This window comes from Ranitomeya imitator, chromosome 1 (genome assembly GCF_032444005.1).
Source record: "Ranitomeya imitator isolate aRanImi1 chromosome 1, aRanImi1.pri, whole genome shotgun sequence".
Taxonomy (NCBI): domain Eukaryota; kingdom Metazoa; phylum Chordata; class Amphibia; order Anura; family Dendrobatidae; genus Ranitomeya; species Ranitomeya imitator.
This window is the reverse complement of record NC_091282.1, coordinates 839,976,670-840,003,070: the sequence shown is the minus strand read 5'-3', so window position 1 is coordinate 840,003,070 and position 26,401 is coordinate 839,976,670. Positions and strand designations below refer to the sequence as shown.

At 42.1% G+C, this 26,401-nt stretch overlaps 1 protein-coding gene across 1 annotated transcript in view; it reads left to right on the top strand.

Moving 5' to 3' along the window:
* Positions 1 to 10,062: 10,062 nt before the first annotated feature.
* SMU1 (SMU1 DNA replication regulator and spliceosomal factor) overlaps positions 10,063 to 26,401 on the top strand; it is a 35,481-nt gene continuing 19,142 nt past the window's right edge. Inside the window, exons 1-8 of the mRNA XM_069740743.1 lie at positions 10,063 to 10,214; positions 11,878 to 12,088; positions 12,428 to 12,580; positions 13,957 to 14,067; positions 14,386 to 14,514; positions 23,765 to 23,884; positions 24,561 to 24,677; positions 25,816 to 25,943. Coding sequence (XP_069596844.1) covers positions 10,189 to 10,214; positions 11,878 to 12,088; positions 12,428 to 12,580; positions 13,957 to 14,067; positions 14,386 to 14,514; positions 23,765 to 23,884; positions 24,561 to 24,677; positions 25,816 to 25,943 — 995 coding nt within the window. The 5' untranslated portion in view covers positions 10,063 to 10,188. The remainder of the gene's footprint in view (positions 10,215 to 11,877; positions 12,089 to 12,427; positions 12,581 to 13,956; positions 14,068 to 14,385; positions 14,515 to 23,764; positions 23,885 to 24,560; positions 24,678 to 25,815; positions 25,944 to 26,401) is intronic.

Sequence of the window (26,401 nt, the reverse complement as noted above, 5' to 3'; positions counted from 1 at the left end):
TATCAGAAGTTGATGAAATATGTTCCTGGGCATGTGTATTTGTGATATTTCACCCATAATCCCCATACAGAACAATAATTATACTCATATTCCTATCAGAAGTAGATGAAATATGTTCCTGAGCATGTGTATTTGTGATATTTCACCCATAATCCCCATACAGAACAATAGATATACCTATATTCCTATCAGAAGTAGATGAAGTATGTTCCTGGGCATGTGTATTTGTGATATTTCACCCATAATCCACATACAGAACAATAATTATACCCATATTCCTATCAGAAGTAGATGAAGTATGTTCCTGGGCATGTGTATTTGTGATATTTCACCCATAATCCCCATACAGAACAATAGATATACCCATATTCCTATCAGAAGTAGATGAAGTATGTTCCTGGGCATGTGTATTTGTGATATTTCACCCATAATCCCATACAGAACAATAATTATACCCATATTCCTATCAGAAGTAGATGAAGTATGTTCCTGAGCATGTGTATTTGTGAAATTTCACCCATAATCCCCATACAGAACAATAGATATACCCATATTCCTATCAGAAGTAGATGAAGTATGTTCCTGGGCATGTGTATTTGTGATATTTCACCCATAATCCCCATACAGAACAATAATTATACCCATATTCCTATCAGAAGTAGATGAAGTATGTTCCTGAGCATGTGTATTTGTGATATTTCACCCATAATCCCCATACAGAACAATAATTATACCCATATTCCTATCAGAAGTAGATGAAGTATGTTCCTGGGCATGTGTATTTGTGATATTTCACCCATAATCCCCATACAGAACAATAATTATACCCATATTCCTATCAGAAGTAGATGAAGTATGTTCCTGGGCATGTGTATTTGTGATATTTCACCCATAATCCCCATACAGAACAATAGATATACCCATATTCCTATCAGAAGTAGATGAAGTATGTTCCTGGGCATGTGTATTTGTGATATTTCACCCATAATCCCCATACAGAACAATAATTATACCCATATTCCTATCAGAAGTAGATGAAGTATGTTCCTGGGCATGTGTATTTGTGATATTTCACCCATAATCCCCATACAGAACAATAATTATACCCATATTCCTATCAGAAGTAGATGAAGTATGTTCCTGGGCATGTGTATTTGTGATATTTCACCCATAATCCCCATACAGAACAATAATTATACCCATATTCCTATCAGAAGTAGATGAAGTATGTTCCTGGGCATGTGTATTTGTGATATTTCACCCATAATCCCCATACAGAACAATAATTATACCCATATTCCTATCAGAAGTAGATGAAGTATGCTCCTGGGCATGTGTATTTGTGATATTTCACCCATAATCCCCATACAGATCAATAGATATACCCATATTCCTATCAGAAGTAGATGAAATATGTTCCTGAGCATGTGTATTTGTGATATTTCACCCATAATCCCCATACAGATCAATAGATATACCCATATTCCTATCAGAAGTAGATGAAGTATGTTCCTGAGCATGTGTATTTGTGATATTTCACCCATAATCCCCATACAGAACAATAATTATACCCATATTCCTATCAGAAGTAGATGAAATATGTTCCTGAGCATGTGTATTTGTGATATTTCACCCATAATCCCCATACAGAACAATAGATATACCCATATTCCTATCAGAAGTAGAAGAAGTATGTTCCTGGGCATGTGTATTTGTGATATTTCACCCATAATCCCCATACAGATCAATAGATATACCCATATTCCTATCAGAAGTAGATGAAGTATGTTCCTGAGCATGTGTATTTGTGATATTTCACCCATAATCCCCATACAGAACAATAATTATACCCATATTCCTATCAGAAGTAGATGAAGTATGTTCCTGGGCATGTGTATTTGTGATATTTCACCCATAATCCCCATACAGAACAATAGATATACCCATATTCCTATCAGAAGTAGATGAAGTATGTTCCTGGGCATGTGTATTTGTGATATTTCACCCATAATCCCCATACAGAACAATAATTATACCCATATTCCTATCAGAAGTAGATGAAGTATGTTCCTGGGCATGTGTATTTGTGATATTTCACCCATAATCCCCATACAGAACAATAATTATACCCATATTCCTATCAGAAGTAGATGAAGTATGTTCCTGGGCATGTGTATTTGTGATATTTCACCCATAATCCCCATACAGAACAATAATTATACCCATATTCCTATCAGAAGTAGATGAAGTATGTTCCTGGGCATGTGTATTTGTGATATTTCACCCATAATCCCCATACAGAACAATAATTATACCCATATTCCTATCAGAAGTAAATGAAGTATGCTCCTGGGCATGTGTATTTGTGATATTTCACCCATAATCCCCATACAGATCAATAGATATACCCATATTCCTATCAGAAGTAGATGAAATATGTTCCTGAGCATGTGTATTTGTGATATTTCACCCATAATCCCCATACAGATCAATAGATATACCCATATTCCTATCAGAAGTAGATGAAGTATGTTCCTGAGCATGTGTATTTGTGATATTTCACCCATAATCCCCATACAGAACAATAATTATACCCATATTCCTATCAGAAGTAGATGAAATATGTTCCTGAGCATGTGTATTTGTGATATTTCACCCATAATCCCCATACAGAACAATAGATATACCCATATTCCTATCAGAAGTAGAAGAAGTATGTTCCTGGGCATGTGTATTTGTGATATTTCACCCATAATCCCCATACAGATCAATAGATATACCCATATTCCTATCAGAAGTAGATGAAGTATGTTCCTGAGCATGTGTATTTGTGATATTTCACCCATAATCCCCATACAGAACAATAGATATACCCATATTCCTATCAGAAGTAGATGAAGTATGTTCCTGAGCATGTGTATTTGTGATATTTCACCCATAATCCCCATACAGAACAATAGATATACCCATATTCCTATCAGAAGTAGATGAAGTATGTTCCTGAGCATGTGTATTTGTGATATTTCACCCATAATCCCCATACAGATCAATAGATATACCCATATTCCTATCAGAAGTAGATGAAGTATGTTCCTGAGCATGTGTATTTGTGATATTTCACCCATAATCCCCATACAGAACAATAGATATACCCATATTCCTACCAGAAGTAGATGAAGTATGTTCCTGGGCATGTGTATTTGTGATATTTCACCCATAATCCCCATACAGAACAATAGATATACCCATATTCCTATCAGAAGTAGATGAAGTATGTTCCTGAGCATGTGTATTTGTGATATTTCACCCATAATCCCAATACAGAACAATAATTATACCCATATTCCTATCAGAAGTAGATGAAGTATGTTCCTGAGCATGTGTATTTGTGATATTTCACCCATAATCCCCATACTGAACAATAATTATACCCATATTCCTATCAGAAGTAGATGAAGTATGTTCCTGGGCATGTGTATTTGTGATATTTCACCCATAATCCCCATACAGAACAATAATTATACCCATATTCCTATCAGAAGTAGATGAAGTATGTTCCTGGGCATGTGTATTTGTGATATTTCACCCATAATCCCCATACAGAACAATAATTATACCCATATTCCTATCAGAAGTAGATGAAGTATGTTCCTGAGCATGTGTATTTGTGATATTTCACCCATAATCCCCATACAGAACAATAATTATACCCATATTCCTATCAGAAGTAGATGAAGTATGTTCCTGGGCATGTGTATTTGTGATATTTCACCCATAATCCCCATACAGAACAATAATTATACCCATATTCCTATCAGAAGTAGATGAAGTATGTTCCTGGGCATGTGTATTTGTGATATTTCATCCATAATCCCCATACAGAACAATAGATATACCCATATTCCTATCAGAAGTAGATGAAGTATGTGCCTGGGCATGTGTATTTGTGATATTTCACCCATAATCCCCATACAGAACAATAATTATACCCATATTCCTATCAGAAGTAGATGAAGTATGTTCCTGGGCATGTGTATTTGTGATATTTCACCCATAATCCCCATACAGAACAATAATTATACCCATATTCCTATCAGAAGTAGATGAAGTATGTTCCTGGGCATGTGTATTTGTGATATTTCACCCATAATCCCCATACAGAACAATAATTATACCCATATTCCTATCAGAAGTAGATGAAGTATGTTCCTGGGCATGTGTATTTGTGATATTTCACCCATAATCCCCATACAGAACAATAATTATACCCATATTCCTATCAGAAGTAGATGAAGTATGCTCCTGGGCATGTGTATTTGTGATATTTCACCCATAATCCCCATACAGATCAATAGATATACCCATATTCCTATCAGAAGTAGATGAAATATGTTCCTGAGCATGTGTATTTGTGATATTTCACCCATAATCCCCATACAGATCAATAGATATACCCATATTCCTATCAGAAGTAGATGAAGTATGTTCCTGAGCATGTGTATTTGTGATATTTCACCCATAATCCCCATACAGAACAATAATTATACCCATATTCCTATCAGAAGTAGATGAAATATGTTCCTGAGCATGTGTATTTGTGATATTTCACCCATAATCCCCATACAGATCAATAGATATACCCATATTCCTATCAGAAGTAGATGAAGTATGTTCCTGGGCATGTGTATTTGTGATATTTCACCCATAATCCCCATACAGAACAAAATAGATACCCATATTCCTATCAGAAGTAGATGAAGTATGTTCCTGGGCATGTTTATTTGTGATATTTCACCCATAATCCCCATACAGATCAATAGATATACCCATATTCCTATCAGAAGTAGATGAAGTATGTTCCTGAGCATGTGTATTTGTGATATTTCACCCATAATCCCCATACAGAACAATAGATATACCCATATTCCTATCAGAAGTAGATGAAGTATGTTCCTGGGCATGTGTATTTCTGATATTTCACCCATAATCCCCATACAGATCAATAGATATACCCATATTCCTATCAGAAGTAGATGAAATATGTTCCTGAGCATGTGTATTTGTGATATTTCACCCATAATCCCCATACAGAACAATAGATATACCCATATTCCTATCAGAAGTAGATGAAGTATGTTCCTGGGCATGTGTATTTGTGATATTTCACCCATAATCCCCATACAGATCAATAGATATACCCATATTCCTATCAGAAGTAGATGAAGTATGTTCCTGAGCATGTGTATTTGTGATATTTCACCCATAATCCCCATACAGAACAATAGATATACCCATATTCCTATCATAAGTAGATGAAGTATGTTCCTGGGCATGTGTATTTGTGATATTTCACCCATAATCCCCATACAGATCAATAGATATACCCATATTCCTATCAGAAGTAGATGAAATATGTTCCTGAGCATGTGTATTTGTGATATTTCACCCATAATCCCCATACAGATCAATAGATATACCCATATTCCTATCAGAAGTAGATGAAGTATGTTCCTGAGCATGTGTATTTGTGATATTTCACCCATAATCCCCATACAGAACAATAGATATACCCATATTCCTATCAGAAGTAGATGAAGTATGTTCCTGAGCATGTGTATTTGTGATATTTCACCCATAATCCCCATACAGATCAATAGATATACCCATATTCCTATCAGAAGTAGATGAAGTATGTTCCTGAGCATGTGTATTTGTGATATTTCACCCATAATCCCCATACAGAACAATAGATATACCCATATTCCTATCAGAAGTAGATGAAGTATGTTCCTGGGCATGTGTATTTGTGATATTTCACCCATAATCCCCATACAGAACAATAGATATACCCATATTCCTATCAGAAGTAGATGAAGTATGTTCCTGAGCATGTGTATTTGTGATATTTCACCCATAATCCCCATACAGAACAATAATTATACCCATATTCCTATCAGAAGTAGATGAAGTATGTTCCTGAGCATGTGTATTTGTGATATTTCACCCATAATCCCCATACAGAACAATAATTATACCCATATTCCTATCAGAAGTAGATGAAGTATGTTCCTGGGCATGTGTATTTGTGATATTTCACCCATAATCCCCATACAGAACAATAATTATACCCATATTCCTATCAGAAGTAGATGAAGTATGTTCCTGGGCATGTGTATTTGTGATATTTCACCCATAATCCCCATACAGAACAATAATTATACCCATATTCCTATCAGAAGTAGATGAAGTATGTTCCTGGGCATGTGTATTTGTGATATTTCACCCATAATCCCCATACAGAACAATAATTATACCCATATTCCTATCAGAAGTAGATGAAGTATGTTCCTGAGCATGTGTATTTGTGATATTTCACCCATAATTCCAAAACAGAACAATAGATGTACCCATATTCCTATCAGAAGTAGGTGAAATATGTTCCTGGGCATGTGTATTTGTGATATTTCACCCATAATCCCCATACAGAACAATAATTATACCCATATTCCTATCAGAAGTAGATGAAGTATGTTCCTGAGCATGTGTATTTGTGATATTTCACCCATAATCCCCATACAGAACAATAGATATACCCATATTCCTATCAGAAGTAGATGAAGTATGTTCCTGAGCATGTGTATTTGTGATATTTCACCCATAATCCCCATACAGATCAATAGATATACCCATATTCCTATCAGAAGTAGATGAAGTATGTTCCTGAGCATGTGTATTTGTGATATTTCACCCATAATCCCCATACAGAACAATAGATATACCCATATTCCTATCAGAAGTAGATGAAGTATGTTCCTGAGCATGTGTATTTGTGATATTTCACCCATAATCCCCATACAGAACAATAATTATACCCATATTCCTATCAGAAGTAGATGAAGTATGTTCCTGGGCATGTGTATTTGTGATATTTCACCCATAATCCCCATACAGAACAATAATTATACCCATATTCCTATCAGAAGTAGATGAAGTATGTTCCTGGGCATGTGTATTTGTGATATTTCACCCATAATCCCCATACAGAACAATAATTATACCCATATTCCTATCAGAAGTAGATGAAGTATGTTCCTGAGCATGTGTATTTGTGATATTTCACCCATAATCCCCATACAGATCAATAGATATACCCATATTCCTATCAGAAGTAGATGAAGTATGTTCCTGGGCATGTGTATTTGTGATATTTCACCCATAATCCCCATACAGAACAATAGATATACCCATATTCCTATCAGAAGTAGATGAAGTATGTTCCTGGGCATGTGTATTTGTGATATTTCACCCATAATCCCCATACAGAACAATAATTATACTTATATTCCTATCAGAAGTAGATGAAGTATGTTCCTGGGCATGTGTATTTGTGATATTTCACCCATAATCCCCATACAGAACAATAGATATACCCATATTCCTATCAGAAGTAGATGAAGTATGTTCCTGAGCATGTGTATTTGTGATATTTCACCCATAATCCCCATACAGATCAATAGATATACCCATATTCCTATCAGAAGTAGATGAAATATGTTCCTGAGCATGTGTATTTGTGATATTTCACCCATAATCCCCATACAGAACAATAGATATACCCATATTCCTATCAGAAGTAGATGAAGTATGTTCCTGGGCATGTGTATTTGTGATATTTCACCCATAATCCCCATACAGAACAATAATTATACTTATATTCCTATCAGAAGTAGATGAAGTATGTTCCTGGGCATGTGTATTTGTGATATTTCACCCATAATCCCCATACAGAACAATAGATATACCCATATTCCTATCAGAAGTAGATGAAGTATGTTCCTGAGCATGTGTATTTGTGATATTTCACCCATAATCCCCATACAGATCAATAGATATACCCATATTCCTATCAGAAGTAGATGAAGTATGTTCCTGGGCATGTGTATTTGTGATATTTCACCCATAATCCCCATACAGATCAATAGATATACCCATATTCCTATCAGAAGTAGATGAAGTATGTTCCTGGGCATGTGTATTTGTGATATTTCACCCATAATCCCCATACAGAACAATAGATATACCCATATTCCTATCAGAAGTAGATGAAGTATGTTCCTGAGCATGTGTATTTGTGATATTTCACCCATAATCCCCATACAGATCAATAGATATACCCATATTCCTATCAGAAGTAGATGAAGTATGTTCCTGGGCATGTGTATTTGTGATATTTCACCCATAATCCCCATACAGATCAATAGATATACCCATATTCCTATCAGAAGTAGATGAAATATGTTCCTGGGCATGTGTATTTGTGATATTTCACCCATAATCCCCATACAGAACAATAGATATACCCATATTCCTATCAGAAGTAGATGAAGTATGTTCCTGGGCATGTGTATTTGTGATATTTCACCCATAATCCCCATACAGAACAATAATTATACTTATATTCCTATCAGAAGTAGATGAAGTATGTTCCTGGGCATGTGTATTTGTGATATTTCACCCATAATCCCCATACAGAACAATAGATATACCCATATTCCTATCAGAAGTAGATGAAGTATGTTCCTGAGCATGTGTATTTGTGATATTTCACCCATAATCCCCATACAGATCAATAGATATACCCATATTCCTATCAGAAGTAGATGAAGTATGTTCCTGGGCATGTGTATTTGTGATATTTCACCCATAATCCCCATACAGATCAATAGATATACCCATATTCCTATCAGAAGTAGATGAAGTATGTTCCTGGGCATGTGTATTTGTGATATTTCACCCATAATCCCCATACAGAACAATAGATATACCCATATTCCTATCAGAAGTAGATGAAGTATGTTCCTGGGCATGTGTATTTGTGATATTTCACCCATAATCCCCATACAGATCAATAGATATACCCATATTCCTATCAGAAGTAGATGAAGTATGTTCCTGGGCATGTGTATTTGTGATATTTCACCCATAATCCCCATACAGAACAATAGATATACCCATATTCCTATGAGATGTTGATGAGATGTATCACCAGGCGTGTGTAACCCGATATTCTACACATAATCCCATATAGTTACAATCTTTTTTCCCTGGTTCTATTATTAAACTTTAATCCAGCTTGTAGATGTTCTGATTCATTTAAGTATTTCCATTGAATTCCCTTCTTGCTATATTACAAGAAGTCATTTCCTGGGCTGCATTTGTAAAATGTGCTGCCATCTAGTGGTGGAGTCTAGTATTGCAGCCCATCATCCCAATATGCAGTTTAGTCCGTCCCAAACCCACAGAATTCAGCGGTGTGCTCAGACACCCGACTGCGGAGATTCCATGGAATCACCTCCATTTTGGACATTTACGCTATGTTCACATGTAGGCTAAATGCTATGTAGTTTCTTTTTTTTGCACAGAAATTTCAGTACGTTTTTCTGTCCAAGTGGATGTGATTTCATGAAAACCGCGCCCAATGGAGACGCGGCTGGACTGTGCGGTGTTTTTTTCCTCTGGAGCCTAAAAAATGCAAGTAAAAAAACTGCAGTTACTTTTTTAAATGCAGAAAGCAAGCTTTTCTGCATTATAAATAAAACACATTAGAGAAGAGTCTTCATGTGTGCACCAAAAACGCATCAATAACGGGGCACAAAAACGCTGCAATAGTCAGAGCAGATTGTTATTGAGTAGCTTGGTGCGTTCATCTGCAGAAAACTAAAGCACAGTGTTTATGCACCGTGTGAACATGTCCTTACAGACAGAGCCGGATGGCATGTAGTGAAGACATGGTAAATGGGCAGGACCGGGGTCTGTCCTCAAAGTCAGGACTCGGGTAATTAGGAAATAAACGCTGCTCTGGATTTTGTGTCTCCAGCCTTGTGTACTATGGCAAAGCAGTGAAAGGGCGGCCATTGCTGGTGCCGGAAGCTTCACACGCACTGTAGTCCGTGCACACAGCCTCGGAGCGCCTCTGTCCTACTGCGCGTGCGCGCGCTTCCCTTAGGACTACTAGTAATGCGTCGCTCCCCCTACCGTCCCCGCAACGCAATGACAGGAAGGCGCCGGAAGTGACGTAAACGCAGGAGACGGCGCACAGATGTGACGTCATTATTGTGATCCCAGGCCTACGTTACCGCAGCTGTAAGGACTGTTCCCTCTGTCGATTTCGCCAGGAAGCGTTTCAAGATGTCTATCGAGATCGAGTCGTCCGAGTAAGTGTGACGCTGCCGCCTCTCACCTGTGAGCACGAGGTGCCGCCATTGGCGCCTCACGACCAGTGATCGATACTGCAGAGCCTCTGCAGACTGGTGGCACGGAAACTAATGCTTCAGCTGAAGAGCAGATTTCTCTTCCAGTGACGGCCTGGAGAGCTGCCTGGTGCTGCCACCATCGCTGCCCCTCTCATCCAGGAGGCTTTCCAGCTGCACTCTTATAACATGTAGGCTATGCCTTAGAGGGCTTGTCCCTCTCCGAAAAGCCCATTATAACAAACCTGCGCTTTACTCACTGTTTCCGGTATCTGATATTGGCCGCAGTGCTGACGTCATGGCGGCAGGTCAGCCAATCGCTGAGTTCAGCGGCTCCGAATGATGCTCGATGTCAGCGCCGCAGCCAATGTCAGGAGCAGAGACTCGGACCCGGGGAGGGTGAGTAAGGCTACGTTCACACTAGCGTTCGGCTAGTGTGCATCGCGCTAGTGTCGGGCGACGCAGCGGCGATGCACGCGTCATGCGCGAGCCGCTGAACTCAGCGATTGGCTGACCTGCCGCCATGACGTCAGCACTGCGGCCAATATCAGATTCGGCTAGTGTGCGTCGCGCTAGCGTCGGGCGACGCAGTGGCGACGCACGCGTCATGCGCCCCTATGTTTAACATGGGGGACGCATGCGTTTTTGCTTGTTGCGTTTTCCGACACGTGCGTCTTTTTTGACGCTAGCGTCGGACCAAGAAAACGCAACAAGTTGCATTTTTCTTGCGTCCGATTTTCGTCAAAAAACGACGCACGCGTCGAAAAACGCAGCGTTTTTGCGTGCGTTTGCACGCGTTTTTCGGTGCGTTGCGTCGCCGACGCAGCGGCGCACAGCGCTAGTGTGAACGTAGCCTAAAGCAGTTGTGTATGTATATCTGCAGAGGGGTTTTCTGAAAGTGGACATCCCTGTAAGGGGGTTGCTCAAGACCTAACCATTGATATGTGTACATCATCGCTTATTTCGAGCACTGCCGGAGGAGTTTTCAGCTTTTTGTTGTAGTGCCGGGTGGTGGACTCCCCACATCTCATATTGAGGACCTGTCAGAAAGAGAAGGTATCAATTATTCGGTGTTCCACGAACATTTCAAGGGTATGCTTCAGGCAGAGATCATATTCTAGGTTGTATGTAGTGCAGGGTATGACATGGAGTTCACTTTTTGGAGTTGCGTAGTGTGCACCGTCTCCCAACCCTACATAATACATGGTATCATTTTACTTCACGTGTAACTACTGGAGGTTATTTATCAGCAGCAAGGTGTATGAGCGCCAGTATCTCTCCTTATTGTGTGCACTCACACTTTATTCTTTTATTCTGCAGAGGTGGTAATTGGTGATGAGGGAACACACTCTGATAAGGTGTTATCGGAGCAGCTCGGGTGCTAACCGAGTGTCTTTGGCGTAATCGAGTAATAAGTTCGAGTCCCCGCGGCTGCATGTCTCATGGCTGTTCGACAGCCGCAACACATGCAGGGATTGCCTGTTTGTTAGACAGCCATGAGACATGCAGCCGCAGGGACTCGAACATATTTTTCAAGCACGCCAAAGAAGCTCGGACAGCACCCAAGCATTCTTAGATAACAGCACGTTCGCTCATCACTAGTGCTAATGCATCTTTGTTTCCTTAGTGTCATCCGTCTGATCATGCAATATCTGAAAGAGAACAGCTTGCACCGGACATTGGCAACATTACAGGAGGAGACTACGGTGTCATTAAACACAGTGGACAGTATAGAGAGCTTTGTGGCGGACATTAACAGTGGCCATTGGGATACAGTGTTGCAGGCTATCCAGTCACTTAAATTGCCGGACAAGACTCTTATCGACCTATATGAACAGGTAAGGAGGTTTTTCTTTGCATGGGATGTATTTTCCACCTCGAATAATTTTTACTGGAAATAATAAAACGTCTCATGCAGAGGTGTTTGGCACTAGACTGCTGAGCCCATTGACCGACTGCACTACTCTCCAATAAATCAAGTGACAATTGGTGAACAGCAAAGCAGAATTATTATACAGTACAAGAAGCTGAATCGTTTACAAAAAACTTTTGTTGTCCCCATGTACTGAGTAGTCCAGTAAGTGCTCGGTGTTTAGGGTGTGTTCTCATCGCTAGCACCGCACGCTTGCTTGCTATGTATTGCTGTGTATCTCTTACGTTTCATTCTCACATCGCAGGTTGTTCTGGAATTGATTGAGCTCCGCGAGCTGGGAGCTGCCAGATCTCTTCTGAGACAGACTGACCCCATGATCATGCTGAAGCAGACCCAGCCTGAAAGATACATACATCTTGAAAACCTCTTGGCTAGATCTTATTTTGATCCCCGTGAGGTAAGATCCATATTGTTCTATTATAAAATTAGTGCCTTATATTTTGTAAGGAATAGTTAACTGCACAGATTGTGTCTAGTCCAGCTGTGGCACAAGCAGCAAAAAAGTCAGCAAGCCCTCTGAGGTAGTCTTGTCAAAAAAAAAAAAATTAACTCTAGTTTGTGTTGTCATTTTCTGAGACTTGTAGCTTTATTTTTCCATCCATGAAGCCGGATTTGTTTTTGTTTTTTATTACGTGCTTGACTGACATTTTATTGATGGCATTTTTGGGGTACATGCATTTTGATTGCTGTTTACTGTATTTTTGGAGGCCCATGCAGGGAATAAAAAGCTGCATTCTTGTTTATTTTGAAATTACCTTATGTTTATTTTTTGCAGTGACTTTATTTTTTTATGAGCTAAAAGGATGTAATTCAAATCTTTATTTTATTTTTTTTTTGTTTACATATCTTTTAAACCTACATATATTGTTATTTAATTTATTTTTTTCACTTCATATTTTTTAGTTCCTCTTAGGGAACTTAAACATGCAATTGTTTGAACAATTATACTTCATACTACAGAATTGCAGTGTATAGCGAAGTTGTGGTTCTAATGCAAAGTCGCCTGTGGAGCTTTACAGAAGGACCAAAATGGCAGTTATGGGGACGTTCTGCGGGCCCCCGCCTCCTATGGTAACCCACGAGCTTTCTGTGATCACAGATGAGAAGATGGGAAGAGATTTACAGCGGCATTTAAAGGGGTATTCCCATCTCCAAGATCCTCTCCCAATAAGTAGTAGGCATAATAATATTAGCAAATGCCTCCAATTAAAAATGTAGTATAGTTCTGATTCTTTGTCGCTTATTCCTTGTGCAGGCACTGCAGTAGCTTAGGTATCCATGGCTACGACCACTCGTACAGTGACTGCTGTTGGTGGTCGTAACCATGCATACAAAAGCTACTGCAAAGCGCTGCACATTAGGTAAGCGACATGGCTAATCAAAAGAACCATACTACAATTCTACTTTGTGGTCTTTGCTAATAACGTTATTATACCTACTACACATTGGGATAGTATCTTTGAGATGGGAATACCCCTTTAAATGCATAAACTGCTGTGATCAATGCAAGCTCTGGTTGCAGCAGACGCCAGTTATGTTACTCAGCCATCACCTTCTTGGTAAGAAGGTGACTCGGGTGCTAAGCTGGATTCATACGTTTCTTAGTGACCGTTGATGAAAATATATGTAATAGATCGTTAGAGTTGACATTTTTCTAACTATATCAAATGAATAATAAAGACTTAAAGGGTGCTTTTATTTTTTATTTTTTGCAAAAAAAATTTGAATTTTGCTCTTGTGCATTTTCTAAATTTGGATGAATTATTCCTACAGGCATATCCAGATGGCAGCAGCAAAGAGAAAAGAAGAGCAGCTATAGCCCAAGCTCTTGCTGGTGAAGTGAGTGTGGTACCTCCATCTCGTCTCATGGCTTTGCTGGGGCAGGTAAGCAAATAATAACTGGATGCAATTTTTTTCCCATTCCTGCAATTGGACTGACAATGTACAGTGGGGAAAGTAGGTATTTGATCTACTGCCGATTACGGACCTCTCCATTCTTAGGTGGTGTGAAAAGTTGTAAAATTGACATTGTATCAAATACTTCCTTTCCCCACTGTACATCAATAAGTAATTGGACACATGATGATCACATCTATGTCTTTCACCAGGAGAAGAAGAAAGGGTGTTATACCTCTGTTGTATGCAGTACTTTAGGCATACAGATGGCAAAGGAAGTTTTATTTCACAAATTGTCTTTTTCAGGCTTTAAAATGGCAGCAACATCAAGGGCTGTTACCTCCTGGAATGACCATTGATTTGTTCCGTGGTAAAGCGGCCGTGAAGGATGTAGAGGAAGAAAAGTTCCCTACACAATTGAGCAGACACATAAAGGTAAAGCAATTTATTCTTATTCTGCTCTTTCTGTGATGTGCAATTTCCCCACCATGTGTTATTAAACCTTTCACCTCCACCACCCCCCCCCCCCCCCCCAGCCTGTTTTTACAAGGGTAACTGGAAAAAATGCACTAATTAATTTGTATGTGCAATTTCTCCTGAGCACGTCGATACCCAATATTTGGAGGAAAACTACTGTTTGGGCGCATGGCAGGGCTTGGAAAGGATGGAGCGCAATTTGACTTTTTGAATGCAAAATTTTCTGGAATCATTAGCGGAAACTAGACCCCTCAAGGAATTTTAATAAAAGCTCAAAAATAATTATACATATACACCTGTGCCACTAAATTCTCTAGGGAAGTGCAAATGCATGCGTATAAATGACTACAGATATATAAACGTGTGTAAACATGTATATACGTATATGTATACACTAACAAATTAGCACGAGCGTATAATAGGGAGCATAGTGACCAATCGGAAATGAAAAATGAGACCAACATGAGAGAACCTGAAAAGCAATAATTATCAGTATATAAACAACTTTATTAGATCAAGAATAAAAAATATATAATTAGAAAACAACATATGAAAAAGGGGGATTGACAACCAGAATGAGAGCACTAATCAAGTTGTGTACTCCATGCTTGAACATCATTATTGAATATCGGAAGCAAAAAGACACGAGAATCAAGAACAAGATCAATTACACACATGTCACACTATTTGTATGTAGTAATTCATATATAAAATGCCATAGCACTACAGTGCATAAATGCACAGGTGCCATAATCGGCGGCTTGATGTTTTGACATAGATGTGGTTTATGATATAAAGCTTATGCCAAATTGATCATATGCAGCAATTCATATATAAAGTGCTACAGTGCATAAATGCATAGAAATCATGTTTGTCAGCCTAATTTTCTGATGTGATGCATGATGTAAAGCTGATCACAATTGCAAGAGATGAGTAATAATGAAATGTCTGGCTATATAATAATAATGATGATTAAATATACATACCTACCTACCTGGGTAGAGATGAGAGGACACCCGATGAGGCGCCCACATTGATGCGTGTTCACATCTACCTTAAGGTACCTTCACACTAAACGATATCGCTAGCAATCCGTGACGTTGCAGCGTCCTCGCTAGCGATATCGTTTAGTTTGACACGCAGCAGCGATCAGAATCCTGCTGTGATGTCTGGGCTAGAGGGCCAGACCTTTCTTTGGTCGCTGGATCTCCCGCTGACATCGCTGAATCGGCATGTGTGACACCGATTCAGCGATGTCTTCGCTGGTAACCAGGGTAAACATCGGGTTACTAAGCGCAGGGCCGCGCTTAGTAACCCGATGTTTACCCTGGTTACCATCCTAAAAGTAAAAAAACAAACGCTACATACTTACCTACGGCTGTCTGTCCTCGGCGCTCTGCTTCTCTGGTCTGGCTGTGAGCGCTGGGCAGCCGGAAAGCAGAGCGGTGATGTCACCGCTCTGCTTTCCAGCCGCTGTGCTCACAGCCAGACCAGAGAAGCACAGCGCCGAGGACAGACAGCGGTAGGTAAGTATGTAGCGTTTGTTTTTTTTACTTTTAGGATGGTAACCAGGGTAAACACCGGGTTACTAAGCGCGGCCCTGCGCTTAGTAACCCGATGTTTACCCTGGTTACCGGCATCGTTGGTCGCTGGAGAGTGGTCTGTGTGACAGCTCTCCAGCGACCAAACAGCGACGCTGCAGCGATCCGGATCGTTGTCTGGATCGCTGCAGCGTCGTTTAGTGTGAAGGTACCTTTAGTCAGGCAGACAGGGAGGAGGCATGCCAGCTCCTGCTGTAAGGTGCAGCTTACAGGCCACTGTCCCTGAGCGACACCCCTCCCCCGGCCATCTTTTGGCTCCCTCTGATGCCTATCAGTGTTGCTGTCACTATTGCCATTGGCATCAGAGATGTTAAACACCCACACTTGATCATGGTAACGCGATCCTGAAAACCACCGTACATATACGTTTTCACGAACGCAGCTACTGTAGCGCCGTACATATGCGGCACATATCGGGATGGGGGTTATAGTCCAGTGTGTTTCTCATGAACTGAGTGTGTTACATCTCCAAGTCACTTGAACATTGAAAACCTCCAGCTGACAAAAGTGCATGTGAAAAGCAGCATATACAGTGGTGTTTGAAAAGTTCTGAGCTCATCAGAATTTTCCTTATTTCTGCATAAATGTGACAAGTCCTAAAAGTAGGTAAACAAAATAAAACAAGTCAAAACATAGTAAAAGAAAAAAGTTGTTTTTTTTTTTATTGAGGGAAATGATCCGGTGTCACATGTCTGAGTGGCAAAGGAATGTGAACCTTGGCTTTTAGTATCTGGTGTGATTACGTTGGGCAGCAATCACTGCATGTAAACATTTCTGGTGCATAATCAGTCCTGCACTTTGGCTTGGAGGAGTTTTAGACCATTTCTCCTCACAAAACCGTTTCAGCTTTATGTTGGTGGGGTTTCTCACTTGAACCATAAGGCCGGGGTCACACTTGCGAGTGCCGGGTATTGAGGCGAGTTTCTCGCATTGCGCTCGCAAGTGTGACACCGGCCTAACAGAGATTCACTACTCTTAGTACAAAGTGATTCAAAAAGGATGGTGAAAAATTCTAGCCTTGGTATACATAAGCGAGGGCACATAATACAAATTTATTACCATGAGAAGACACATTATCTATCCAAGTGTTATCTACACACCACGGCTGTTCAACTGCAGATGTGTAGACAGTAGTCCACTTGTGTCCCAGCATATCCTTGGGTATGGATTTCACTCTTTCAGTGATCCTCTGGCTGGCGGAGGAAGAGGTTAAATATAGTCCTTGATGTATAGCCCCACAGAAAGAAGTCACAGTGTGATAGATAAGGCCATCTTGGAGGCCAGTGCAACATTAGTGAATTTCCCCAAAAATACAGTGGAGTCCCTTATCCAAGGATATGAGTGGAAGCGTCTGGACACAAGTGGACTACCGCCCGGACAACTACTATGTCACCAGTGGAAATCATGGAATATTGGTAACATAATGATAAAACTAGGATAATGTCTTCTGCTAATACATTTGTGTTCTGTTCTTTCACCTATGAATACCGAGGCTAGCATTTTGCACCATCCTTTTTTTCTTATATGTTGTCTGAATTTTTTTTTTTTTAAACACATTTCCCAGGACGTCCCTCCTGACAGCACCATGGAGGGAGTCCTCCTCCTTGCAGGGACGGGAAAAGCACACGAGAGGTTACATGGCCCCACCCCAAGTCCCTCATTGTTTTTTCCTGTCCCTACACGGAGGGACGCACAAGAGGAGCACGGCTTACCTGCAGGACTCAGGGGGATCGTGTGGCCCATCCATATCCTTCCTCCTGTCAAGCGGCCCAGTGCCAAAATTCCCTGGAGGGGAGTCCCTCTGCCCCAGAGACCAGCGAGCGGATGGGCTCCTGGGTTGAGCCGATCCCCACAGTGGGAGGCTCTCTGCTCGGACGCCGGCCTGCTGCTTCTTCCGGAAGTCACGCTATGCGGAGGTCTGTCTCCCTTCCGGTGACGTCACGGGCGCCGAGTGGTTGGCGTGCGTTCCAAGGTAGAACTCGGAACTGTAGCGAAACAGGCAGCATTCCTGTTTCCTGGAGCTCGCAGGGCGCACAGCGGTACAATGGAGGATTCGGGCAAGGCGGACCAGGATGGCAGGATAAGTCAGCTACGTGTAGCTCTGTCCTCAGCATTCATTCTGGCCCCAGCACTAGCCCGTCCTCACCACTCAGCCCCTAACTACTCCCTCTCTTGCATTGTACAGGATAAGGGAACCCCAGGTGTGCCCATGCCTATGCCCAAAAGGACCGGAAAAGCCTCAACAAAGTCCAGGCGATGCCCCATATGCCATGTGAAGCTCCCCGACACCTATGGCAGAATGCTCTGCGATGCCTGTGCTGCGAAGGTTGTAAGGGAGGAACAGCCATCCCTTCTATCTGAGATGAGGTCCCTGATCCAGGAAGAGGTACAGGCCTGCATATCCAGCCTCTCTCGCCAGCAGCCTCCCAGTCTGGGTCCATGCAATAAGAGGCCTAGGTGGGAATTGGAGCAGAGCTCAAAGGAGGAATCCCATTCCCCGGGGTCAGAACAGGAGGAAGAGGGTGAAATACTGACGGAGAGTCAGGAAAAGGGTAGAAGATATTTATTTTCCTCAGAGGATATGGGCGAACTGGTACGTGCCGTTAGAGGCACGATGCAGGTGGATGAGAACTCAAAGCCACAGTCCAGACAGGATTTAATGTTCAGTGGTCTAAAGGTACCGTCACATTTAGCGACGCTGCAGCGATACCGATCGCTGCAGCGTCGCTGTGTGGTCGCTGGAGAGCTGTCACACATCCGAAGTCCCCGGGTAACCAGGGTAAACATCGGGTTACTAAGCGCAGGGCCGCGCTTAGTAACCCGATGTTTACCCTGGTTACCAGTGTAAATGTAAAAGAAACCCAAACACTACATACTTACATTCCTGTTGCATCCCCCGGCTTTCTGCTTCCCTGCACTGTGTAAGTGCTGGCCGTAAAAGCAGAGCGGTGACGTCACCGCTGTAATTGCTTTACGGCTGGCCGGCGCTGACACAGGATGCAGGAGGAGTGCAGGGAAGCAGAACGACGGGGGGACGCCACAGACACCGGAATGTAAGTATGTAGTGTTTTTTTTTTTTTACATTTACACTGGTAACCAGGGTAAACATCGGGTTACTAAGCGCGGCCCTGTGCTTAGTAACCCGATATTTACCCTGGTTACCAGTGAAGACATCGCTGGATCGGCGTCACACACGCCGATTCAACGATGTCTGCAGGAGATCCAGCGACGAAATAAAGTTCTGGACTTTCTGCTCCGACCAACGATGGCACAGCAGGATCCAGATCGCTGCTGCGTGTCAAACACAACGATATCGCTAGCCAGGACGCTGCAACGTCACGGATCGCTAGCGATATCGTTGTGAAGTTGGTCAGTGTGACGGTACCTTAAGAGCAGAAAAACAGCTGGTGCTCCCGATAAGCAATCACAATCGCGCTATGGTGCTGGAAGAGTGGGAGGATGTGGAAAGGCAATTGGTATTGTCTGGGGACTTCAAAAGTCACCTACCCTTCGACCCTGAAGGCATCAGGGTCTGGTAGGAAATTTCAAAGATTGATGTCAGGGTCTGGTAGGAAATTTCAAAGATTGATGTCAGGGTCTGGTAGGAAATTCCAAAGATTGATGTGCCGGTCGCCAGAGTCACTAAAAGAGCATCCATCCCATTTGAGGACTCTTCAAGTCTACAAGACCCAATGGACAGAAAGGCCAATATTCTCCTGAGACGGGCTTGGAAGTCATCTGCGGCCCTGATCAGGACAAACAGAGCAGCTACTTCTGTGGCTAGATCTATGTTCTTGTGGATGGGGCAATTGGAGGAACATTTGTCCAAGAAGACCCCGAGAGACTATACCTTAGCCTCCCTTCTCCTAATGAAATCAACTACCGCCTTCCTGGCTGATACTTCTGCAGAGTCTGTCAGATTCTCAGCTAGGAATAGCTCTCTGACCAAAGCGGCTCGTAGAGCTATTTGGCTAAAATCTTGGTTTGGTGACAACGCCTCCAAGAACAAACTGTGCTCCATTCCCTTTTCGGGGTTGAGGGTTTTTGGGCCAGCATTAGGTAACATCCTAGAGCAGTTTTCTGATAAAAATAAGGGGTTCCCAGAAGACAGGCTTAAAAGGAACTAGTTCTTTTGAAAGTGAGGTCCCTCTCTGAGACAATATGAACACAAGAGCCAGGGGAAGGCGAGTAGGGGAACTTACATTAATTCCTATGGTAGAGGAGGAAAGAACAAGAGCTCTCTCTTTGGGTCAAGCTCTAGACCCAGGAGGCAATGACAGCATCCAGATGGGGGGGGGGGGAGGGGCTGTCATTACGCCGCAAGGTGGCTCCTGATTACCCTGAACCAATGTGTCCTCCAGACCATAGCAGAAGGGTACGCAATAGTTTTGCTCTCCTCCCCCCCCCCCCCCCAAAATATTTATTGCTACCATTACAGTGGCCGCAGACTCTATTATGTTGGCGGATTTAGAAGAGCTAGCCAGTTCGGCAGTCATAATCCCGGTCCCCCGGGCAGAGGTGGGCAAGGCTTACTGTTCCTCCCTGTTCTTCATTGTAAAGCCGTCAGGAGAGGCCCGTACAATAATAAATCTAAAACCTCTCAACGTAAGGGTCAGATACGAGAGGATCAGGATGGAGTCAATAAGATCCACAGTCCACCTCATAGACAAAGGCGCCTACTTGTGTATTATCGAACTGAAAAGCGCCTATCAGGTTCCTGTCCGCCCAGCATCCCAAAAGTATTTGAGATTTGCTGTAAGACTGCCAGATCAAACCTGCCACTACCAGTTTTTGTCTTCTTTTTGGCCTGGCTTTGGCTCCCCGAGTTTTCACCAAGCTGATATCAGAAGTAGTGGCCTACCTAAGAAACCAAGGGATCGTCTTAGTGCCGTACCTGAACGACTTCCTTCTGGTGGCGAGATCGGTGGATCGGCTAGCGCGTCACAGAGATCGGACCATTTCAACGATGGAATTCCTCGGCTGGTCCATGAACAGACGGACCTTATACTAGAGACCAGGAAGATCTTCCTGTGGGTGCTGCTGGACTTCGGTTGCAGAACATCCTTGCCAGCGGAGAAACAGGAGTCTGTTATGAACAGAGTCAGAGATGTTAAGGAACCGCGTCTCCATCAGATCAGCTATGAAGGTGCTGGGTCTGATGACAGCTTGCATCCCTTGTGTTTGGTGGGCCCAGTTCCACTCAAGAAATCTGCAAAGAGAGATCCTGTCAGTCTGGGATCGGCAGCAGTCCTCCCTCGACAGGACAATCTCTTTATCCCCAGCAGTAAAAGGATAACTACGGGTGGTCATCCAGTTGATCTCCTCCCCATGCGTGGTAATCAACACGGACGCCAGCATGTGGGGGTGGGGTGCCCACCTACTAGGAAGAATCCTTCAGGGCAGATGGCCGGATGAGATCCGCCACAGGTCTTCCAACTTCAGGGAGCTGCTTGCGATCTGGGAAGTCCTAAGACTGAGTCAGGCGTTGGTAAGGGATCAACACTTCAGAATACTGTCAGACACCAAGTGCATCGGGCACTTCAGGATCTAGCAGAAAGAATCTTTTCCTGGGCAGAAAGGACGATCCTCTCAATCACTGCTGTTCATCTCGAAGGCTCCCAGAACACCGTGGCAGCCTATTTAAGCAGATGGAAAATCTGGCTAACAGAATGGGAGCTGAACCAGGAGGTGTTTCAGTACCTGTGCGATCGTTTGGGGACTCCTCTGATAGACCTGTTCACGACCAGGAAAAATTCAAAGTTCCAAGCTTCTATTTGCACAACCCGTTGGACGTCCCAGAGGCGATAGATGCACAGAGGTGGGACAGGACCCTTTCTTACACCTTCCCACCGCTAGTACTCATTCCAGCTGTCCTTAGGAAAATTCATGAAGATGGGGCGAGGGTGGTCCCGATTGTCCCATACTGGCCGAGGAGAAGTAGGTTTCCACTGCTGGGAGCTATGGCAGTAGACGACCCGATCATGCTTCCTCAGAGAGAGGATATTATCCACCAGGGTCCAGTCTTCCATCAGAACCCAGAAGGGCTTCACCTTTCGGCTTGGATCCTGAAGGGGATATCCTGAGGGCTCGGGGCTTGCCGGACCAGGTCATAGCTATCCGGGCTAGCAGGAAACCAGTCACTTCTGCAATATACTGCAAGACTTGGAAGAGAATCTGCTCGGAGGGCGGCAAATTCTACTTTTCGGCAGGGGCTCCATATATCCCGGGTGTTTTAGATTATAAGGGACTTAGACCCAGTACATTAAAGGTCCAGTTTCTGCATTGAGCACATACTTTGACTACCCCTTAGCCACTCACCCGTGGATAATAAGATTTATTGGAGCAGTTCAGAAATTACAGCCTACAATCGGACAGTGTACCCTCCTGGGATCTAAACCTGGTCCTTAGAGCCCTATGCAAGGAACTCTATGCCCCAAGGGAACAGATGTCCATCTCAGTCCGGACATTAACAATGGCTTTATTTGTGGCCATTACCATGGCTAAACGTGTAGGGGAGATCCAGGCCCTTTCTACCCAGGACCCTTAAAATTGGACCCCTCCTTTGTACCCAAAGTAGCATCATGCCAAAACCTGAACAAGAGATCATTCTTCCATCATTCTGTGAAATGAGAAGGAGCGGGCCTTCCACTTGTTGGATGTTAGACGGGCGGTAATTGAATACCTAGAGGCTACTTGTAACTGGAGGCAGGACCATAACTTATTTGTCCTGTTCGGGGGTAAGAACAGGGGAAGGAAGGCCTCTAAAGCATCCATCGCTAGATGGATTACCACCTTAATTTCCTTAGCCTATCAGTCTGAAGGTGTCAGCACCCCGGAAAATTTGCGAGCCCACTCCACTAGAGCTTTGTCAACTTCCTGGGTTGAGAGAGCAGGTGCCTCAGTAGACCAAATCTGTAAGGCGGGAACCTGGGCCAGGCTCAACACATTCTGCAGGCATTATAAATTAGATGTGTTATCTGGCCATCAGACGGCCTTTGGGAGGAAAGTCCTCCAGGCAGTAATCCCACCCTGAGGAGGTACTTGGGTATTCTCCATGGTGCTGGAAAATAGGTTTGAGACCTACCGGTAATTAAGTTTCCAAGAGTCCGTCCTGACAGTACGGTTAGTTCCCTCCCTGATTATGCTATGTCATATGATGTAATATGATATTGTCTAATAAAAGTGTTATTTGCATTATCCATGTTTTGGTACTTGTTAAAACACGGAGGGGTCTTTTAACCTCTCATGTGTTTCCTGTCCCTGCAAGGAGGACTGCCTCCATGGTTCTGTCAGGATGGACCCCTGGAAACATAATTACCGGTAGGTCTAATACCTATTTTCCATGCCTAAAGTATGATGAAAAATTTTCCACGTTCCAATATACCTTTTTATTGCCATATTAATACTGTATGAATTTGACAGTCTATTTTTCCACTTATAATTAATAAATTCACTTTACATGCTATAAGTAATAAATGTACTGCTGCTTTCTTCAATGGAAAACCTGTATAGTATTGTAAACTATATATCAAGGCATTGGCTTAATACATGGGTTGTCATTGGTTTACAAATTGATTGGAATTTACCTTTTACTCTTGTCTTTACAGTTTGGTCAGAAATCGCACGTTGAATGTGCCCGCTTTTCACCTGATGGTCAGTATTTGGTGACTGGGTCAGTGGATGGATTTATTGAGGTGTGGAACTTCACAACAGGGAAAATAAGAAAGGCAAGTACTTTACTTTGTATATAACAGTAAGTTTTGCTTTACTGAAATAAGGATTCTGCTGACATGATTGTGATTGAAATAGTCTGTGAGGGCATAAACTGCTGCCTGCATGGTATCTGGTTGTGGCCCCTGTACAGACATAGATGAGCGGTCAGACAGTGGCTTTCACAGTAGATCCTCTACATTCCACTCTAGACATCTACCAAATGCAGATGTTTGTCACACTACCTGATAGTGAATTGTGATTCCTTAGTCCTGAGACACATTGCTGACCACCCGGGCCAGCCCCTGCAAGACTATATAGTATAGTGAATGTAAAAGCATATATTTGTTAAAGGGGTTGACCCAAGAACAATGTACATTTTAATCACTAGATCTTGGATTAAAAATACATTCCACAAAAAAAATGTTCCTGTACTGGGATAATCTTATAAATGTGCCCCTGCTGTGTACTGTGTAATGGCCGTGTCTGACCGTACAGGAACATGGTCTGATCATATTTAAAAATTAGCTGGATTCTGCCTGACGGCTAAAAACTGATGTGTGAAAAAGGCCGTATGCATTTATTGTAAACATTTCTATTTCCAGCCAGAAGTTCATTCATTTCTACGTTGGGCTTTCAGACGATAAAAGCTGATCATGTAACACTTGGTTTTCTGTTCTACTGTCTCTTTAGGACTTGAAGTATCAAGCACAAGATAACTTCATGATGATGGATGATGCTGTATTGTGCATGTGCTTTAGTAGAGATACCGAAATGTTAGCGACAGGAGCACAAGATGGTAAAATTAAGGTACAATTATTTTTTAATTGCGTAAGCTTCCTTTTTTTTTCCTTTACATTATACAATGCAAATATAGTATGTGGAAATATGAAGGGAAAACTGACCACACCTAAAGTTTCCATGAATTCCATGTTTCTACTTCTTACCTTTTCTTTTTCTTGATGGTTCTATAACTGAACAACACTTGGATGGTTGAATTACAACAGTCTGTGTCAGGCTTCATTGTCATGCTTTTATATTTTCGCATTACAGAATGCACAGTACTGTGCAAAATTTAGGCAGGTTTGGAAAAAATGCTGCAATGTAAGAATGCTTTCAAAACTAGAAATGTTTAATAACTGAGACATAAAAAAATCCAAATTGATTGAACAAAAGCAAAATCTAAATCATATCAGTATTTGGTGCAACCACCTTTGCCATCAAACCATCATCAATTTTTCTGGGTATTCTTGTATACATTTTTTAAAACTGCCATGAGGAATAAGTAAATAGCACCACCCAGCTAGCGCAAATCCCACAAGTCACAGAGGATGCCCTGCGTCATTGGCCTAGATAGGGTTTGGAACCAATCGGAGCGGCTTAATCCCTTTAGATACCTCTGTCTGGCACAGCTGCATCTAAGTAGTTTAAAGGCTTTTTTTGTATTTTAACACCTTCAGCTTCCAGGAATTGTAATTGCAGGGCTGATGGTTGCCATGGAACCGTGAGGTCATCTGATGACCCCAGGGTATGGTGGACTGTTGGATCCAGCTATAAGCGGGGTGTGTCAGGCAGTACACGAGAACTGCAATGCATGAGCCCAGCGATCACCGTAAAAAATATTCATGTTCCACAATGGGACCAAGTGAAAAAGTAGTAAAAATAATAAATAAAAAGTGAATGTATTAAAATAGTCACCACTAAGAACAGTGTTTGTATCCAAACAAAAATAATGAACACACAAATGATATTGCTACATCTGGAACAACCAGAAACGCCATGTAAACGCCATAAAAAATAATGAAAAACATGCCAAAAATGTTTTTTTCATAATACTGACACAAAAAATTGCATAAAAGCGATCAAGAAGAGATATGTAAAAAAAAAAAAATGCACCAAATTAAACACCAATGATGTAATAGAAAGTTACTCTATTTTGCTTTTGCAGGTGTGGAAAATTCAGAGCGGCCAGTGTTTGAGGAGGTTTGAACGTGCTCACAGTAAAGGTGTCACTTGCCTTAGTTTCTCAAAAGACAGCAGTCAGATCCTCAGTGCTTCGTTTGACCAAACTATCAGGTGAGCTATTGTTTTCCATATTTCATCCCCCCCAACATTACTGTTCCAAGATTATAATTATAAATGTTTTAGCGGTCCCAAAACCTGTCCAAGAAAATTTGAAAAGGTAAGAAGCCGAAGAAATTAAAGAAGGGTACCACCTCGCTTTACAAGATTGCCAACGTTTCGCCCCTCCCATTATCCATTTTGGGTACCCATGACATGACATGCTGACAGATTAATAACAGACCAATAACTTTTGTCTATCGCGCCTCATTGGGGAACACAGGAACCATGGGTGTATGCTGCTGCCACTAGGAGGCTGACACTATGCATAAAAAAGTTAGCTCCTCCTCTGCAGTGTACACCCCACCGACTGGCATTATACTCTTCAGTTTAGCTTAGTGTCAGTAGGAGGTGGACACGGGTCTTTCATTAGACCCTTATCTACCTCAATGTACATCGTTTTCTTACAGGTT